At 44.0% G+C, this 21,289-nt stretch overlaps 1 protein-coding gene across 2 annotated transcripts; it reads right to left on the reverse strand.

Moving 5' to 3' along the window:
• Nucleotides 1–479: 479 nt before the first annotated feature.
• On the reverse strand, nt 480–19,929 carry IL1R2 (interleukin 1 receptor, type II). Of its 2 annotated transcripts, none has more exons than XM_014957734.1 (10): nt 19,900–19,929; nt 17,630–17,760; nt 17,272–17,530; nt 13,667–13,748; nt 11,419–11,511; nt 9,812–9,986; nt 8,111–8,176; nt 6,814–6,949; nt 4,113–4,258; nt 480–2,818 (listed from the first exon to the last, which is right to left on the reverse strand). In XM_014957734.1, exons 1-10 carry the CDS (start codon nt 19,923–19,925, stop codon nt 2,691–2,693), a joined length of 1,242 nt encoding a protein of 413 aa, XP_014813220.1. In that variant the 5' UTR covers nt 19,926–19,929; the 3' UTR covers nt 480–2,690. The 2 variants fall into 2 exon arrangements, with proteins under 2 accessions (XP_014813220.1, XP_014813221.1); XM_014957735.1 differs by lacking the exon at nt 19,900–19,929 and adding an exon at nt 19,403–19,470.
• Nucleotides 19,930–21,289: the final 1,360 nt, after the last annotated feature.

Consider the following 21,289-nt stretch of genomic DNA (forward strand, 5'->3'; position numbering starts at 1 on the left):
GCACATGCTAAATTCACACCCCCACAGTGACAATCTGTGTTAACCTGCGTTTCCAGACATCCTGGCACAGAACTCAGTGGGGGACACACAATATTTCAACAGCTGGTAGCTGGTAGAAATACTATCCCATACCACCTGCCCAGAGTGAGCCCAAACACTTGGGGGACGGCAGACCAAGGACAGCCGTGAACATGGTGGCAGTCAGGAGAGGAGTTTGGTCCATCAGGATTTGGTCTCCCTTGGGTGTGAAAAGGCACAGCCTTGGGGTGACAGCAAGCACGACAGAAGACAGAGCCGGGGTCACTGCACTCCAAGGAGACCAGCCCCTCTGCAACAGAGCGCTGGAAAAATCCCACCTCTCTGGGAAAGAGCTGCCACCCCCAAAAGAGCCATCTCACATCTTCTTTCAACTCACACACTAGCACTTTGGTTTGTTTTTCACTTTTTTTCTATTTTTCACATAACATTTTCAAAAACAATATAGGCCATGTTACCTTTATTTATAACCATACAAATTGATGTAAAATATTTACATTATGTCGGTCACTTGTTAACTGTCTTATGGCACCAATACTCCATATACCAAAAGTTCTACTTCTTTTCCACTACTTAGTGAAATCCAACCCTGTTCCTACAGCCAGATGTGTTATCACACTACTCTTAGATGATACACATGGTCAGGAAGAATAAATCACATTTTGAAAGGTTACACTTATTGGCAAACCTAATTTGTTCTTTAGTTATATACCAGTAATTGCTTGATAAAAATGAGCATTGCTGATGTACCTAAAACATTTTTCACATTCCTTCCAGCAATCGTCAGTTCATCTACAGTTTTTTTCCTTCAAAGAACAAATGTCCAAGTGGATCGACTGTTTTCCACACTTGCAGCCATGTTTTTTCCATCTGCCCGTAAAATATATGTATTCTTTATCATCATCTTCAACATCCTGTACTTGGAAACAGTAAGTCCTGTGGTATTCTTTTGTTGCCATTGACTCAGACTGTGTTAGAAGTCAAATCTCTGTGCCCGTATCTTCGGAGCAAACATTTAGAATATTTAAAGGGAGACTTTGGCTTAAATCTCAAAAATGTGGAGGTTCCTAATTCAAGCCACATCCTAGTCATTAAAATCCTTCCACATATTTATTGGGCAAAACTCAGAACTAGCTATAAGTGGTGGTGGAAAGGAATTTGATTATGGCCTCTCCCAGATGGATGCGAGTCGTTCATTTCCGTCATTTGTGGGACCGCAGGCAGTTCTAACATTCTTACTTTACAATTTTTTTCTTTGGAGCTGATGTTTTTCCTGATTATGTTTTTTCTCCGCAGAGGTTGAAAAACTTCTGGGTGATTTACCTGAACAAAAAGCATTATCTTTGGCATCTGTGAGAGGTGCCAATTATGGGTCTGTAACAATATAGACCTTAAGGCTGGATCCCTTCCCCTCCCATACAGATGAAGATAATACACATTACATATCATGGAACTATTTCTCGACTATCATGTTATGTCTTGGAAGAGGAAGTAACCAAGTTATTTTACTCATTCCGATCCTCGAGACACAACATGGTCACTGATTATTTATTGCTCCCTTCTGATTTATATCAAGTCTGGAATACAGTTAGATTAACCTAATGGGCAGCAATTTGCATCATGAGTAATCGATTTGCAAACTTCAAGATAAAGGACACAAGGTTCCTGAAGCTGTACCAGCCTTATACTGGTGCAGATTCATTGTTTATGGGAATCTATGGCAGACTTTTATACTCATATCAGAGAGAAGAATCGGGCCAGTCATGAAAGAGTTAGAGGCACAGAAGGGCAAGACCAGATTGTTACTGGTAAACTGTCAAATCACTTCCAGGAATAAAACTTTTTGTTAGTCAAATGACTCTCAAAACACTAAAACATCCCTCCAAATTCTTTTCTTGGCAAAGATAACAACATGTTACAGCTGCCAATGAATCTCTAGCTATGAGATATTGGTAGATAAAACAGAACTGAATTCTCCAGTGTACAATTATCTGTTATGTTGAGGCAGTTATTTCTTGGGGAGGGATTTTCTGAGACAGTCTGTTTAAGCAAAGAGTAATCCAAATGGTGAAAAAAAATTTAGATTTTCTGTGGAAAAGTTCATAGATATACAGTTACCATGACAATTGTATTTGGCTCTGGAAAATGAAAAAACTGACTCTTTTTAGACTGAAGTAAAATATAATGAGTTTGGATGCATAAGAAAACTGCATTTTCACTCTGGTGTCAAACAGTCCTCCTGTAACAACCTTTCTTAGCTTCTGCTTTTAGATTTTAGGGGGTTTATTTTCCTTTTTTTTAAACAATACGACTATTGGAATTAGAAAGGGCGAGAGCACCTCCCTTGCCCTACCCTTCCCATATCCAGGGTACGCACGCTCCTGGTATCTTGTGTTCCAAAATCCTACAGGTTGCGCCTTAGCTGCAAAATAACAGAAGCAGGTTTCCTGCATCTAGGCAGCACGAAAACACAAACTTGTGTTTACAACTTCATCAGACCGTAGTAGACTTGGAGAAGAGGAAAATAGCTGATAGGTATCCATCTGCTGGGAAAGCAGCATGTCTGGTCCGAAAAGTCTCTCTCTGTCTCTTGCGAAAGATAGCCAGGATGATTTTTTTTATTCTGTTGGCGATCGGAGAATAAAGAAGATTTTTTAAACCTTTGGTATTGCGTATCCTTTATCTGCTCTCTGCTTCCAGCACTTGTGTATGCATATCCCCCCCAGGATCACGCTAGCCAATGCGACAGGAATCGTTGCGACGTACCAGGACAAGCCAACAGCTGGAAAAGTAAAGAAATTAAATATTAATTAATTAAATAAATAACCTCCCAGGAACATAGTTCTCTAAGTTCAAGGAGGAAGAGGAGAAATCACAATAAAAAGGATGTCTGCAAGTTAACCTTCCAGCAGGGTTGACCACCTGTGAAAGGAAGAGGCCTATTGATTGAGCGCTCTGGGAAATGGGTGTATGAAGATGGGAGGAAGAATTGGAAAACAATAGAGGGTGAGAATTTAAAGTTCAACCCTTTTGCATACACATGACTCTTCCCAACCCCTGCTCGGGGCAGCTATGTACTTTCTATCTTAGCTTGGTGGAAGCAGAGACACTCCAAGCAAGAAATAAAAGAACTGTGTAGAGAGGGAGTATGTAACAGCTAGTCCACCCTCAAGCTCTGTGAATATTTCTCGTATTTTCTCCAAAAAATTACTAATGAACAAACCAAGACTCAACTTTTCCCCAAAATACAGCTAATTTCCAAGTGTTCATCCACACCATTTGGGATTATTCCAGCCTATACTGGTTTATGGATTATCTCCTCTGTAGTAATACCTGTGTAGCCATGGAAGACAAAGGCAGCACATCATCTTGCAAAGCGAGTACAAATCCCTCATCATAGGATGCTGGAATGAGTCACGAGGTATAACTCATAATGAAGACTGTAAATGTTCATGTGCCTTTCTAACACAGTGTGAGCAAGCTTCGGTGATTCATCAATGTCATGCAATGAAACAATTAGGATTGCTTCACACTGTTTTTACAGCTGGTTCTTGGCCAATGGTCTATCACACTGCAACATTAATTGCTCTGAGCTTGGGGTTTCTCTTCCCATCATTAGGAGCCAAAATAACAACACCCATCATAATTTACACCTCTTGTTATTTTGGCAGCAGTCTGTGCATGAGGAGAAGGAACACTCTGATCTTTGTTCTGCTATTGTCTTTTTTTTTTCCCACTACTTGTTGAGGAACTGGAGGAGATCTGGCCCTGCTGCACCCAATAGAAGTTTGCCAGTAGTCTCCCTGGAGCCATCATTTCACAAAGTGTATCTAAATCGGAGACCTGTCCAGTAAACAGTTATATCAGCACAGATCCTCAGCCCTGCAGGAAGTGCCTGTGAATGACCCACAGAAAGTGAGTGAACAGGCTATTCTAAAGTCTTCAGGTGAAAGAGGCAACCAATTTTCTGCCAGGCAATAATTCATTCCAATACAAGCTCTGACAGTATAAAAGGCTTAGATGATAATTTAGCATTAGAATAATGCTTATCCCAAATAAGCATTCAAGCTAGTTACCTTCCTGCTTGACCCTTGTTGGCAGTACTTGGTAGCCATATGTGTTCTGGGCCAAACATGTAAAGTCTGTGTGAAAATCCACTTCTTCAACAGAATCAAAAACTAGTGGCACTTCAATGAAGTTTTCACCATTTTCTACAATTTCTCTGGAAGAAAAAGAAAAATTTGTTAAATCCTTTTATAAACTAGCTTTTCTCTATTTGATGTGTTCATTCTAACAGCACACTGCAAGAAAATGCATTGGCTAGTTGCTCATTTCTGAACTAGCCCCTCAGCATTAGAGGACACCTGTGTTTTCCAGCCCAGTTGTGCCAACCATTTGAGTCTCAGAAGTCAGTACCCATCCTGCACTTCCTAAATCTTCCAGAAAAAAAAAAAAAAAACCACCAAACCCAAACAACTGGATTTTTTCTGACAAAAATAAAGAAAAAGGAGGGAAGAAAGGCAATCAGAATTCTTTTTATCTTTGAGCTCTCTACACAATTTTGTGGAAGGACCTAATTCCTTCTCTCTGACCACCTATTAATTCCTTGGTAGGAAGATCAATTCTTACTGTCAGTTGGAAGAGGACATATGGAGAACATAACCCTGCAAACTGAACCACCGTTCCTGTCTATCATGCTCCCAAAGCCAAGAGCTCAATACAAGAAACTGTCTAGGAAGTTTCCAGCTTCCTTCAACCTGATCGTTTCATCAGTCCGACCATTTAAAAGTGGTTTTCTAGCTGCAGTCAGACATTGTCTCTTGATATCTTTTAGTCATGGCTGCAGCAGTTGTCCAGCTGCTCTTTAATGATCTGACCATCTGTCTGCTATGCCCTGCAGTAATGGAGTTCCCTGCGCATTCCTCCCCTGGACCGTACTGCAGGAAAGCCACAACACGGTGGCGGGTGCTCTGCCAGAGATTTTGTCTGCAGGGAATTTGTCTTCCCAGTGGCAGTTGGTCTGTTTTGCCTGGCTGCCCTTCGAGGGCTTCCAGCAGAACTGGGGTGTCTCACACACTCTTGGCTCCGCATGAGCCATAGCCTGCATGGTCCCCATCTTCGTGCAATTGTATAATATATAACAGTAATAATCACAGAATGGCAGGGGTTGGAAGGGACCTCTGGAGATCATCTAGTCCAACTCCTCTGCCAAAACAGGTTCACCTAGAGCAAGCTGGACAGGAATGCATCCAGGCGGGTTTTCAATATCTCCAGAGAAGAAGACTCCACAACTTCTCTGGGCAGCATGTTCCAGTACTTTGTTACCACTATCTGATAGTGACAGTAACAGTAAAAATAATTTCTAAAGTCCAACTAAGAAAGTACACGTGCTGCTCTACTCTAAAGCCTGCAGAGACTGTAGCCACTGTATGTTTTATGGCTCCTGACCACAAGTTTAATCCCCTGTCGCTTATCCATGTAAACAACACTTTAAATAAATGGTTTCAATCATGCTGTGGGGTATGTGAAAACACAGAAGTGCTTGGGCATACAGTTGAGTTACCATGTCACCTCCAGCTGCAGCTGTGCAATAAACTAGATATGACCAGGTAGTTATCTGGCACTGATAGCCACAAATAGCCCAAACCAGCTCACATCCATAACTGTTAAACACTCTTGTCCCTCAAAATAAGGATACCACATCCCCAGGCTCTGTTGGGAATGGTCCCTTGCCCCATGTTAAATCCTTATCAATAGCAAGGAGCTCTTTGGGAAGGTGTTACCTGGTGAGTGACCAGTTTAACCATTAAGAACGGAGACAATGGCATCCCGGAGTCCAGGAGACTCCCTGGCTCCACTCAACAGTAGAGGCAGAGCCACCATGACCCAGGTGAGGGTGATGGTCTGCGTGGACACTCTCAGCTTCGTCAAATGAGAGATAAAACACACCAACCTGGACCTCAATGAAGAGACTCCAGTGGGTAGGTCTACCTCACATTTGCAAAGCACCAGAAGCTTGCCTGCACGCAGTGAGTTCCTGCTGCTCAAGAGACAGGTACAGAAAGCAGATCTTTTCCCTCCTTTCCTCGCGGGAAAAGCCTTGAGGCTTGCAGCTATGAGGCAGATGAGAGAAGGCTCCTCAAGATGGGGAGAGACAATGGAACAGGGCAAGAGGATGTGGGACATCCTGCTTCGCCCTCCCACCAGCATCCCCCTCACTGTTTCCCTGGCACCAGCCCTAGCAGTCCCTGGCGTCTCTGTGAGTCAGTTTAACTCACTGATGTGGAAAAGAACAACCCTAAGGGGAAAAAACAACGGTATTTTAAAACAAAACAAAACACTGGATATTTTTCTGTTGTATGGGTGTATTCAGAGAACCTCGTGAATGCCAGGGAGAGGATGTTGCTGTTTCGCAGGCACAGGCAAGGAAAAAGATAAGAGAAGCACTGGGAAGGATCAAGTCCCATTGCTTCCCACTGCAGCCAGCTCTTACATCAGCTCAGCTGCCCAAGAAAATGTGCTTCAAGTCGAAGCCTCAAAGTTGGGTCATTTGCAGTACACCATGAATACAAACCAAAGATAAGGAATTTATTTCACCCTGTCTGGGTTGGGTTTGGGGTTTTTCTTTCTTGCCTGCCTGGTTTGTTTTCTATAGCTCTCAGCTTCACTTCGGATCTGTCCCTTACGTCATTATCTGGCATTCAGCTGCACTGAGAGCCCCTGCCACACTGCAGGTTAAAACAACAAGCAGAAGAAAACACTTTCAGGCAGACTTACTGTCGCTCCCCCTCTGTAACTCTGCTTTGCTTGTAAACCACATCAACGGCGGTGTCATTTGCTAGCCATTCCACATCAGTATGGACGTGCCTGCTCAGTCCAACAAACACTTTGCAGGGGAGAGTCATCTTGGAGCCTGTTGGTAAAAGAAAGATTAGAAAACTATTTGGATACGTATGGAGAACTACTCTTTTGCTTGGTGAAAACCAACATCTCCAGTGGAATATCAAGTTCCCACACACGTCAAACACCACTACATGCAAAACTGAGGTTAAGCCCCAGATCACTTTTGATCTCCTTCTTGGCAGCAAGACCCTTCAGTTTGGCAGTCTGTCCTGCTACTAACCTAATCGCTTTCCCATTGCAACAGTCAACAGCTCTTGCACTCTAGTCACATTCCTCAGGAGGCAAAGCTGTATTCCTGTGGCCTTGCTCCTTCTGACGTATTGCAGCCCAGAGGGCTCAGTGTGATTTACGGCTCTGGAGCAACTGCATTAACCAGCAGTGTAGCTTCACACGGAGATGCTGTGGCCAAGGACATTCAGCTCAAGGTGGGACCTCCAGAGATAAAGTGATTGTGCAAAAATTCAGAAATTTTGCTATAATTATTTTAACTCAGGGCAAAGGATAAAAAGCCTTCTGACCCCTGCTATCTATCTATCTATACTAATCTATATTAAAAGGAAAAAACTCGGTAGTCCCATACTGGCAGAAAGAAATGCGGCAGGGAAAACTAAGACATCACAGAACGCAGCTGTATGTATAGTACCCAAGTTTAAACAAGCTCAGTGTAAAATATAGCTGGCATTTTCTGGAAAGAGGAAATGCAACAGAAATTTTTTGTCACAATATAATTCTCAAAGAAAAATTGAGATCCTACTTTCTAACAACAACTGTCTAGTTCAAACAGTAAAAAGCAATGAAAAAATGCCTCCTCTCGAAAGAGCTAGATGGCTCGTTTAAAGCCACCGGATAACCTATGACAATTTAAGGAAATGTTGAAAAATGAAAGTTCTTAGTGAAGGGGGAACTCTGGAGAGCTGATCTAATGGTGCAAGTAAGTTTTTATTGCTTTGTTAGTGGCTAGAATCCACAGCAGTTCTGCAGCTTTTCCTACATGGGAGATAGCACCTAGTTGCAGACAGTAGGAAGCAAAAACTATGCCAGTACTGACCCGCAGCTAATAAAATCAAGATCAAAAGTACTACAACAATTTATGCCAACAAGTTACACCAGAAGAGGACCTGCTCTACCTTTTCTCTGATTAGATGTTTCCAAAAATAACAGTGGGCCTTACCGAGAGCAGCCGATGTTGTCTTTTGTGTTGGATACACGATTATTGGGATAATTCTCTTTTCTTGTTCTGCAGAGAGAAAGAGAACAGAGAGTCAGTGCTAGCGCCAGAGAAACTTGTGGGCATTGCCTCAGAACTAGAAACAGAAACGTGCCACTCTGCTCAACAGCTTTCAGTTGCTTATTAAACCCACTGGCAGAGAGAAATTCCCATTTCAAGCCCATCTCTTGGAAGCAAAGGTAACATCAGGCACTAAGCACGACCCTTTTCCTGAGCAGCGCGGGACGAGACCCTCGCACACCCATTTCACACGGGCAAACACCTCCCTCATCCCCCTGTCCCCAGGCCAGCCCCGGGGTTCAAAACCTCCTTCCACCAGCGGACGGCAGCTCCCAGACGGAGAAAGCAGCACCCCGGGGGCTTCCCCCTTTGAGCACCTTGATTCTATGAAAAGGGGTCACGGAAATTGTTGGAGAAAATCCTTTTTGAAGATTTGCCACTCTCATTGTCTGATCTTTTTCCCCCTCCCCACAGGACGGGTTGATATGGTGCTGGGGGACACGGTTTAAGGATGGGGTTTTTTTTGTCAGAGTTGGGTTGATGGTTGGACTAGATGATCTTGAAGGTCCCTTCCAACCTTACATGATTCTATGATCCTATTCTATGACCGACCACCCCCCCCGGCCCATTCACCCCCCGGCGCCGCTGGGGAGGGCGAGTGGCTGCGGGGCGCTGCGGGGGGGGCGTGGCGTGGCGAGTGGGCGGGGCCACGGGGGGCCGTGCCGGAGCGCCGGGGCACGCCCGCCCCCTGCCGGTCGCCGGTCGCTACGAGTCGCCCGCAGCCCTTCGCCGAAGAGGGGGGGCTTTCCCCCCAAACCGAGCGTTTTATTCACAGAATCACAGAATCGCCTAGGTTGGAAGGGACCTGTAAGGTCACCTAGTCCAACTGTCAACCTAACTCTGACAAGGAAAAAAAAACCTGCCAAAAAACCCCCACCAACACTAAACCATATCCCCGAGCACAATGTCAACTTGTCTTTTGAACACCTCCAGGGATGGTGCCTCAACCACTTCCCTGGGCAGCCCATTCCAATGCTTAATAACACTTTCAGTGAAGAAATTTTTCCTAATATCCAACCTGAACCTCCCCTGGTGCAGCTTGAGGTCGTTTCCTCTTGTCCTATGTCCTGTGACTTGGGAGAAGAGACCGACCCCCACCTCTCTACACCCTCCTTTCAGGTAGTTGTAGAGAGCAATAAGGTCTCCCCTCAGCCTCTTCTTCTCCAGGCTGAACAACCCCAGCTCCCTCAGCCTCTCCTCATAAGACTTATTCCCCAGACCCCTCACCAGCTTCGTTGCCCTGGGTGTTTTGTTTCCTGAGCCCTCTGACATCATTTGCGGTCACACCACCGACGTGTGTCCCTTCCCCCTCCCCCTCCACTGCCAAGACATAAATTAGGCAGTTTAACAGCCGCAAGCACTTGCCACATTGTGTGTTGCCTCCCGCCAATCTGCGGCGAGTCATTGGAAGGGGTGGGCAAGCCCAGCTCTGCCAGGGGTGCTGTGGGAAACCCACCAGGCACCCATGGCGTCCCCTTTCCCTTGGCAGCCCGAAGAGGCCGACTATGAGTCCCTTTCCTCAGTTTGACCAACAAAGGCAGGATTTGCCAAAGTTCTGTAATATTTTAAGGGGTCTGTATTTACCAACGGTCTCCAGTTGAATTGTTCTGGTGATTTCATAGGTTACGCCTTCGTAGGGAAATGCCATCTTGCAGGTGTAGTAGCCAGCGTCTGTTGGTAGCACAGAAGTCATGATCAGAGAGGTTGAACCTTTCAGAATTATGTATTTTTCACTGATGTCTTCCAAAGGCAGAGCATCCTGCAGAAAGGACAGCAGCTGGTGTTAAAGCACAAATAGGTGTGGCTGTGCCCTGTGTAACTCCCAGACAAAATGACCTATCCCCATTTCTCTCTTATTGAAAGTTCACTTATCCCTGTGAAATCTGAGCAGTTCCACTTTCTCACCAAAGGGCAAGTTCTTCAAGTGTGTGTCTGTCTTTAAAATGTTCTGAGGCACTATATGAAGGGTGAAAACTATAAGTGTGCATATAGCTCTTCAATAAATGCACATTTTAAGATGCAAAAGATATAATAGGCTCTTTTCTGAGTCCTCTTAAGACTAATCATCTAAGACATTCTTCTAAGACAAAACCATTTTAATAACCATGGAAGTTTTCGCAACACTGTTACTTCCCATACGTGACCTCATAAGAGTGATAGTCTAAGCCATTCTTCTAAGATAAAGATGTTTTAGTCACCATGCAGACTTTCACAAAATTATTATGTGCCCTACGTCGTCTCATAAATTGTGACAAACTCCTGCTCTGTCTCACCAATGCTCTGTCTATACATGGGTTGAAGCCCTGCTAGGAGCAGTGACGCTCCTTCTCCATGAAGGCAGGCGAACTCTTTCTGACATTTGTAGCTAGAACTATGTAAAGGAGAGTAGCCTTGTACTTAAATAAGTAGGTTATAGCCTGCTTCTGAGCAAAGACGTTTTGCTGGGGTGCCACCAGTCATGACATAGGGGCTGCCATATAAAGCCAGCCTGGGTGTTGCATCCTATGGCAAGGATGACAGCGGCCCAAGGCAGAGCATATGGTCATAATGTGAGTCCAAATAAAAGCTAAACCAAGGCATTATGAAAATAGAAGAATACCGTGCTGTCCCATGCAAGACCTGACGGCCGAGGACAGTCACATGAGGGCTATTTAACTTTACAGGCACTACCAGGCTTGCCTACTTGAAAAATGGTGGGCTGGCAAGTTAGGCAAGAGGCCATTATCAACTTTGTGTGATGGATCTAGTAACTCCAAATGCTGTATTCCAGTTGATTAATGAAAGCTACCCCGTCTGAACAGCTCACATGGGGGTAGCACCACTGAGAGGTCCTACTTTATTGGATTCACTAGAGGGGCCATAAAAAAGAGCATAGCACCAAAGAAAAGGGCCTAATTCTGAAGTAGCAAACCCTGGGATCAGGGTAGGTTACCCATCTTTAAAAATAGTTATACTGGCTGTTAAAGCATACAACATGAAGCATTTCACCCAATGTAGACTCCACCCTGGAGAACCTTTCTTACAATATATACATCAATCTGCCCCCAAATTCCCAGTATATTATGCTATAATGTTAAAATGCTCATGACTTTACCAACATGATGTTCAGGAGAAACAGAAAGTGGAGATGTATGTGCCTTTACAAATGGATTGGGATTAGGCTTTGCACAAAGAAGAGTTGAAAGTTCTACCTTGTACCACTTGAGCTCCAGGCTTGTCCGGTTTGGTGTAAAATCCCACAGGTCAGGGCAAACAATCTTTCCAGAGGTGAAAGTGGACAGGACCTGGAGATAGGCAATCTCCCGAGCAGCTGTTTTCTCCAGGACTGTGAGGTGGATGGAGACCTCAGCACAGTAGGAGGAGTTCCTGAAGACAGTGAGGGGAGAAGTGAACACCCATCAGTGAAGAGGGGAACTCAAGTGACACTCTGGCTCCATTTCCCTCCTTAGCCATTTCTAAGAGGCCTAGTCTGAGATCATACTAGGAGGGATCCTGGAAAATACGTGGTACTGGGATTTGGTACAATCTAAATGTGTTGTTGACACATGTCTGCCTCAGAGCTTCAGTCTAGTCTTTTTTCTCTTTTTTTTTTTTTTTTTAGTAGGTTATAGCCTGCTTCTGAGCAAAGACGTTTTGCTGGGGTGCCACCAGTCACCACATAGGCGCTGCCGTATAAAGCCAGCCTGGGTGTTGCATCCTATGGCAAGGATGATAGCGGCCCAAGGCAGAGCATATGGTCATAATGTGAGTCCAAATAAAAGCTAAACCAAGGCATTATGAAAATAGAAGAATACCGTGCTGTTCTGTGCAAGACCCGATGGCTGAGGACGGTCACATGAAGGCTATTTAACTTTACAGGCACTACCAGGCTTGCATAGAAAAGAAGGCATTCCTGGTCTGAAATTTTTGCAATATTTAACTTTTCTTTCTGGCCCCAAATGACAATTGCTTCCCCTCCCATGGAGAACCAAACTGGGGGAAATAGGTGATTATAAACTATGTCCTTTCAGACCTCTGAAAGCCTGCCTCAGAGATTCCTCCACCCATGGCAGTGCCTGACCCCTGCAGGGGCCAGCAAAGCTGGGGGGTCCTGGCAGCAACCCCAGCAACTGGAGAGCATCTGGGACTGCGGGTAGATGAACTCACACTACTGCTCAAGTGCTGTGGTGGGCTGTCACCTACAGGTCAGCTGTCAAAATCCAAAATACTTGCTCAGCAGAAGCAGAGATCTGTGATAATTTGCTTCTACTCATTTTACAGGATGTTAAAAAATTGTGATGTTGTCCCTGCAGGATGGTTTGCAAAGAAAATACAAGTGTTATTTTTTACTTTATTAGTCCTGTAATAAAGTTAACAATGAAGCTATGGACTTGGCTCTCATACATCTTTTCAAACAGGCTTCACAGCATTTTACTATAGCTGTCACTAACACTGCCGTCCCATGCAAGACCTGACGGCCGAGGACAGTCACATGAGGGCTATTTAACTTTACAGGCACTACCAGGCTGCAAGGAAGCTATGGACTTGACTCTCACACATCTTTTCAAACAGGTTTCACAGCATTTTACTATAGCTGTCACTAACACTGCCGTAGTGTTGTAGGTTGAGGAACTGAGCCAGAATAGTCCAGAAAGGGGATTTAAAAACAACTTTCAGGGTCTCAGGCAACTACTCTGTGCTCCAGGACAATATCTGTAACCTTTTGTTACTCTGGTCTCACTATCGAAGTCTTCTCTTCTGCCCCACTACTGCAATCACTGTGGAAAGGTGACATGTGGAAAGGCCAATCTAATATGCTGAGCATGGTTTATTGAGTTCTGCCTGTCCATCTCTTCTGCTGGTGACACGTCACTCCCAGATGTGCCTTGCCAGCAAGGAAACTGTGCTCTACACAGACAGCTCCAGGGATGTAGAGCTATGTTTTCCACTATAGACTCCAGAACAAGGTGCCAGTTGCCAGAGGCGTACTGGGAGACTGACTGGACAGAGGAGCTGTCAGAAGACAAGGACCTGGGACACCTTCTGCAGTTCAGGCTTTAATGGTGATGGGTGGTTTTGCCTTTCTCAGTTCCCTGCAAATCCAGACCCTGATACCTCTTTTGAAACTGTACAAGGGGCTATCAGATTGTAAACACTCAGGAAAAAATCACCAGTAAGGCTGAAAAAAGCCATGGCTCAAGTGCAGTAGGAGGAGTTCCTGAAGACAGAGAGGGGAGAAGTGAACACCCATCAGTGGAGAGCGGAACTCAAGTGACAATCTGGCTCTATTTCCCTCCTTAGCCATTTCTAAGAGGCCAAGTCTGAGATCATACTAGGAGGAATCCTGGAAAATACGTGATACTGGGATTTGGCACAATCTAAACGTGTTGTTGACACATGTCTGCCTCAGAGCTTCAGTCTATTCTCTTTTCTCTTTTTTTTTTTTTTTTTGGACAGGACCTGGAGATAGGCAATCTCCCGAGCAGCTGTTTTCTCCAGGACTGTGAGGTGGATGGAGACCTCAGCACAGTAGGAGGAGTTCCTGAAGACAGTGAGGGGAGAAGTGAACACCCATCAGTGAAGAGGGGAACTCAAGTGACACTCTGGCTCCATTTCCCTCCTTAGCCATTTCTAAGAGGCCTAGTCTGAGATCATACTAGGAGGGATCCTGGAAAATACGTGGTACTGGGATTTGGTACAATCTAAATGTGTTGTTGACACATGTCTGCCTCAGAGCTTCAGTCTAGTCTTTTTTCTCTTTTTTTTTTTTTTTTGGTACACCAAGTTTTCTATGCACCCTTAGGCTAAGGCATTATTTTAATTTTGCAAGGAGGGAGAACATGTCCACCTAAACAGTAGCAGGTGTGTCATGAACCCTCCACCATTTCCTTGAAAGAGGTCTTGACTGTGTGGAACCTAAGGATGCAATAAAAAGCTTAAAGCATGTACCAAAATACATCTGCAGTTACTGTTGCACAACCAGTAGGCATTTCTTAAGTACATATTATTTTGCATAGAAAAGAAGGCATTCCTGGTCTGAAATTTTTGCAATATTTAACTTTTCTTTCTGGCCCCAAATGACAATTGCTTCCCCTCCCATGGAGAACCAAACTGGGGGAAATAGGTGATTATAAACTATGTCCTTTCAGACCTCTGAAAGCCTGCCTCAGAGATTCCTCCACCCATGGCAGTGCCTGACCCCTGCAGGGGCCAGCAAAGCTGGGGGGTCCTGGCAGCAACCCCAGCAACTGGAGAGCATCTGGGACTGCGGGTAGATGAACTCACACTACTGCTCAAGTGCTGTGGTGGGCTGTCACCTACAGGTCAGCTGTCCAAATCCAAAATACTTGCTCAGCAGAAGCAGAGATCTGTGATAATTTGCTTCTACTCATTTTACAGAATGTTAAAAAATTGTGATGTTTTCCCTGCAGTATGGTTTGCAAAGAAAATACAAGTGTTATTTTTTACTTTATTAGTCCTGTAATAAAGTTAGCAAGGAAGCTATGGACTTGACTCTCACACATCTTTTCAAACAGGTTTCACAGCATTTTACTATAGCTGTCACTAACACTGCTATAGTGTTGTAGGTTGAGGAACTGAGCCAGAATAGTCCAGAAAGGGGATTTAAAAATACTCTTCAGGGTCTTAGGCAACTACTCTGTGCTCCAGGACAATATTTGTAACCTTTTGTTACTCTGGTCTCACTATCAAAGTCTTCTTTCTGCCCCACTACTGCAATCACTGTGGAAATGTGATATGTGGAAAGGCCAATCTAATATGCTGAGCATGGTTTATTGAGTTCTGCCTGTCCATCTCTTCTGCTGGTGACACGTCACTCCCAGATGTGCCTTGCCAGCAAGGAAACTGTGCTCTACACAGACAGCTCCAGGGATGTAGAGCTATGTTTTCCACTATAGACTCCAGAACAAGGTGCCAGTTGCCAGAGGCGTACTGGGAGACTGACTGGACAGAGGAGCTGTCAGAAGACAAGGACCTGGGACACCTTCTGCAGTTCAGGCTTTAATGGTGATGGGTGGTTTTGCCTTTCTCAGTTCCCTGCAAATCCAGACCCTGATACCTCTTTTGAAACTGTACAAGGGGCTATCAGATTGTAAACACTCAGGAAAAAATCACCAGTAAGGCTGAAAAAAGCCATGGCTCAAGTCTCAACCCACTGCAATAAGACAAATTTGGTACCAGTCTAGTAAATACACATCGGGTCTCACGAAAGATCTTCCAGCAATATCAAGGCAATCAAGTTCTGATTTAAAATGTGAAGCAGAAGAAAAGTAAAGCTCAGGGATAAGGAAGAGGGATGAAGGAAGCCTCGCCAGAGCCATGGTGCCAGGGTGGGGGCCAGAAAAGCTAGGGGGTCCTGGCAGCAACCCCAGCAACTGGAGAACATCTGGGGCTCTGGGCAGATGAATTCGCACTACTGCTCAAGTGCTGTGGTGGGCTGTCACCTACAGGTCAGCTGTCAAAACGCATACAAAAGAAGAAGGCATTCCTGCTCTGAAAGTTCTACAATATTTAACTTTTCTTTCTGGCCCCAAACGACAATCACTTCCCGTCCCATGGAGAACCAAATGTACAAGGGGCTATCAGATTGTAAACACTCAGGAAAAAATCACCAGTAAGGCTGAAAAAAGCCATGGCTCAAGTCTCAACCCACTGCAATAAGACAAATTTGGTACCAGTCTAGTAAATACACATCGGGTCTCACGAAAGATCTTCCAGCAATATCAAGGCAATCAAGTTCTGATTTAAAATGTGAAGCAGAAGAAAAGTAAAGCTCAGGGATAAGGAAGAGGGATGAAGGAAGCCTCGCCAGAGCCATGGTGCCAGGGTATGTGCTTCATAAGGTAATCTGAAGTGCAGACAGGGCTATTTGCTTCTCTGGAGCTGTGACACAAGGTTGTGTTCTGCAGAATCCCCTGTTTGCAGCATATCCCCACACACCACAGCCCTGACTAGCTCCTAAATAAGCTAGAACAAACTCTATATACACTATTTCCTCATGAGATCGGAGCTAGAGCATCAATATTGTGTTATGATTTATCTATATTCCAGTATATACATCTATAGGAGACACACAATGCATTTAAGAATTCTGACTTCCCACAGTTTTTCCTCTAATTAAGTCGGCGAGGAAACGGTCTTATCCAGACATGCTCTGAACATAACTGGAGTTTAGAATCAAGCTAATGTATTTTAGACAATCATATTGTTAGTGCACTGGATTCTCTTTAAAATACCCACCTTCTGGTGCAGATATATACTCCTGAGTCTTCTAGCATTGCTGGTAAAAACCAGAGTGCATCTAGGCTTTAGTGGTGATGGGTGTTTTTGCCTCTCAGTTCCCTGCAAATCCAGACCCCAATAGCTCTTTTGAAACTGTACAAGGGGCTATCAGATTGTAAACACTCGGGAAAAAATCACCAGTAAGGCTGAAAGAAGCCATGGCTCAAGTCTCAACCCACTGCGATAAGACAAACCTGTACCAGTCTAGTAAATACACATCGGGTCTCATGAAAGATCTTCCAGCAATATCAAGGCAATCAAGTTCTGATTTAAAATGTGAAGCAGAAGAAAAGTAAAGCTCAGGGATAAGGAAGAGGGATAAAGGAAGCCTCTCCAGAGCCATGGTGCCAGGGTATGTGCTTCATAAGGTAATCTGAAGTGCAGATGGCTATTTGCTTCTCTGGAGCTGTGACACAAGGGTTGCGTTCTGCAGAATCCCCTGTCTGCAGCATATCCCCACACACCACAGCCCTGACGAGCTCCTAAATAAGCTAGAACAAACTCTATGTACACTATTTTCTCATGAGATCGGAGCTAGAGCAGCAATACTGTGTCATGATTTATCCAGATTCCAGTATATACATCTATAGGAGACACACAATGCATTTAAGAATTCTGACTTCCCACAGTTTTTCCTCTAATTATGTCGGCGAGGAAACGGTCTTATCCAGACATGCTCTGAACATAACTGGAGTTTAGAATCAAGCTAATGTATTTTAGACAATCATATTGTTAGTGCACTGGATTCTCTTTAAAATACCCACCTTCTGGTGCAGATATATACTCCTGAGTCTTCTAGCATTGCTGGTAAAAACCAGAGTGCATCTCCATTTGCCCAGATTCTTGGATCTTCATCTCTTCCTGATATCATGGTTTTTGAACCATTTTTATACCATGTGATATTAGGGGCCAAGGCAGAAAAATCCAAATGTTTGTATGTGGGGAAAGGGCATTTCAGAACCACAGGTTCTCCATGCAGTTCATAGTAGTGTTTGAAATACACGGTGTGATCTGGGCAGTTTTCTATATAAATCAGAGATATTTTTACATTACTGTCAGCCAGGCACATTGAAAAGAAGGGAGAGGGAGACCAAAAAAAAAAGAAAAAAAGTATGCCCTTACCTGTGCTTTTGACTTGCTGGAGTCTGAAAGAGGAGGCACCCGCTGTGCACATCACCAGGACAAAGAAGAGCCCACACATTTTGTCCCAGAAGAAAGCAGAAGGAGACAGCCAAGGGAAGGTGTCTTGGAATCTACAGGGAGGTTTATTACATGACAGAAGATACAATGTAAATACTCAACATTAACTGAAGAATTAACTGCTCTTTTCCTCACTCCAAGCCTGGTGAGCTTTGGTTTGCCCTTAGTGAGCAGAAAGGCTTCTTCATCCCTAGTTGGCTTGTGGAACAAGAGTATCTGGCTTGGCACAAGCACATCACTTCTGTCCCTTTCTTTCACTCTGGGAGATGCAGACAACATGCCACAAGATGCTGCTGTCCCCACGGCTTTTCAGTGCAACAGCTACGGGTGGAAAAACCCAGCTGTGCTTATTTTGCAATAAGATGTGACTGAGGAGGGGGCCAGCTGTTTCGAGTTAGCTGTAGTGTAGCTTGGGTGAATGCAACAGAATAGACTTTAGCTCCTTAGGCAGTCACTTCAGGTGCTTCCCAAGGGGACCAAAGATGCAACAGAATAGACTTTAGCTTCTTAGGCAGTCACTTCAGGTGCTTCCCAAGGTTGTACAGAGCTCATTAAATCCTGTGTCACTTCATCTTCCCCACTGTGGCTACCAAAGCAGGCCAGCTATCATAGATCAGGCTTCTGGCAAACTTCCTGCTACAACCAGAACCAAGCTTTCAAAGTCTCCAACAAATGTTTCTCTTGGGACAAAAAACTTTGATTCCCACATGTCCTGGTTTGAGCAACATAGGGTTCATTTCTTTTTCAGTAAGGTGTCTTCTAATACCAGGGAAAGCTGCATTTTTTAAAGACTGTAATGTCTGAATTTGTGAAAATATTTCCTTTATTGCCAGGTACAGTATGTGGGTTTCAAGATCTCAGTGTTTTCAAGCTAACACAGCTTCCTCCTGACATAATTGGCCAAGTATAATCCTCATATATTTTATATTGGTATCAGGACCAATATTGGTTCTTTAGTATTATTAATGTTAATTATTTTACATTATTCTATTAAATCTGTTAATATTTCAACCCTCGGGTTTCCTTGCTTTTTCCTTAATTTCCCTTCCCAAGTGGGGATGGGTCACCAGGTGATAGAATAATTGCCTAAACACTAAATTGTAGCGGGTTCTTCGAACCATAACACCAAGGCATACACACTCATCTTGCTGGTGGTGAGCAAGTGAGCTGTCAGCGTGGACATTATTACTGTCTGTGCCAAAAAAAAGATGAGGAAAATTCTGAACAGCTCATCCTAAAAATCAGACATAGTCACACTAAGGGAAAACAAAACTATCCACTGCCAGTCATTCATTAATTGTCATCTGTATCAGCCTGGCACGGGCAAGGCAACTTCTGTGCACATCGCTGAATGCTCCCTGGTCTGCCACGAGGTTTCAGCTGCTGCTACTCAGTTGATTGATTACGTGTTACCTCAGTGTACCACAGGCAAAAATACGTAAAACATGCTATATATAGGCATCAGCTTACGCTCTATGCAAGATATTTATGTGCAAGACAGTACATAGATGCACATGATACATACTATTTCCATTTTATATACAGATATATAAAATGCATGCATTTAACATTAGCCTAACACTATAATTGTCCCATAGGATTAATTTTAAATGGCTGGACAACTGCTTTGAATCGTATCCAAAAGCAAAAATGTATTTATACCAATATAAGACAGTCATATTCATAGGTACTTACCTTCAGGCATCTTCTGTGTATCCCATCATGCTCATATTTATAAAGCAGTTTTAATCTGTAGCTGTTCTAGTAGCTTTATTTTCTGACAACTGACAGTTCCACTATAATAAACTATTTCCAGCTTATTGTCATTTCTACACCACCACAAAGCCAACCTCTTGCTCAATAATACTGTTTCATAACCATGGGTTGTCTCCCCTACCACTAGATCTGCAAAGGTTTCCAGGGCATTGGCATGGAGCTGTAGCCAGGCTACACCTGGACGAGGTGCTCATGGCTTTTCCTGTAACATTAACGAGTCCCATGGTTCACATGTAATACCCTGTAACGGGAGAGTTTCTCTCTTGTTATATCCTTTGCCTGACAAAAATACGTGTTTATTTTTTTCAGAGCTTTCCAGTCCCCTTGGTTTAGTATCTAGCAATCTCCATAAGCCCTACACAACCTGAGGGTTTAGGGGAGGTTTTCATTCCTGTATTTCCATCAGATTCACTTACCTGTGGTTCTGCAGTCTTTCAGCCATCAGCTTCTCATGAAAAGATTTAAGACTGAAAATTGCCAGTGAGGACTTTATAAAGGGTTTAGCACAACCCACAGCGGAAATTTGTCTCTTGTTGCCCAATCAGATTTGTGTCAGAACCAATGACATTTTAAAGCCATCTTTCTTTCCTTCCGCAGAGTAAGGATGAGAGAAACAGACACACGGAAAGAGGGAAAAAGTGTGTATTTGGATTTCCCAAAAAAAAAAGGGGAAATGACTGCTAAATATATGACTATATTTCCCTTTTTCTGACGAATGGCAGCTTGCATACACTCATGTCTTCACATGACTATTTCACGCTCTACTTCAAATAAAAAATTCTCATGGGTATCAAAAGGTGTCCTGCAGCACAGTCAGCAGCTAAATAATTGCAATCCTCACAAAATGTGGTTTAGCAAGTTCTCCATGGACAATGTAAATCTTTTGTGATTTCCCAGATTGCTTGTGAATCACAAATGGGTTGATTCTACTTTCCTTCCGTAACATCCATCTTAAGTGTCACAGCTGACACTAAGGCTGTCTTTGCAATGGAGTATAAAGAATTAACAGATATAAGTAGATTATGGCATCCAGGCTCATGAGCAGAAGGGGTACAGATATAAGTTGATCATGGCATCCAGGCTCATGAGCAGAAGGGGTAAGAACTGGGTTGTGAATTACAGCAACATTGGCCTCCAACTGTTTAGAAAGGGTAATCTAGCAGAAGACTTCCGTCTGGAACCGGACCACAAATCAGTTGTTCCTGTGCCTTGTCCTGACATGTGATGCCTCCTGCAGGCAACCCTGAATTTCTTACTTGATCCCTCAAAGAGGGCAATCTAGCAGAAGACTTCAGTCTGGAACTGGACCACAAACCAGTTCTTCCTGTGCCTTGTCCTGACATGTGATGCCTCCTGCAGGCAACGCTGAGTTTCTTACTTGATCCCTCAAAGTCTCTTGGTCCCTCAGAGAGCAGCAGTCCTGCGGTGCCTCGTTGCTAGCCCAGGAAAGCAATGTGTGGTGGTGGGCTGGACCTGGAGTCAGCACACAGGTGCCTGCTAGCAGACCTCAGCAAAATGTCCTCCCCTCCCCGGACTTCGAAACCTCAGCTGAGCAGCCCAGGTCTGGAGCACTGAGGTCCTAACCTAAGGCTCAGGCTTTTTGGTGCTTTCACTGACCGAATAGTGACTGAGCAATAAAAACAACTTAGCTGTTTATTGCAGTAAGCTTATAAGAACCATTTTTTATTTAGCCCTAACATCATTCATTATGTCCTTCTCTAACTAATATCAGCCTCAGTTGTACCAGAGACTACAGAGTATTGTTTAAGAGATGAAAAATCATCAGGTTTTGAGACCATGCTGCCA

This window comes from Calidris pugnax, unplaced genomic scaffold (genome assembly GCF_001431845.1).
Source record: "Calidris pugnax isolate Ruff unplaced genomic scaffold, ASM143184v1 scaffold303, whole genome shotgun sequence".
Classification (NCBI taxonomy): domain Eukaryota; kingdom Metazoa; phylum Chordata; class Aves; order Charadriiformes; family Scolopacidae; genus Calidris; species Calidris pugnax.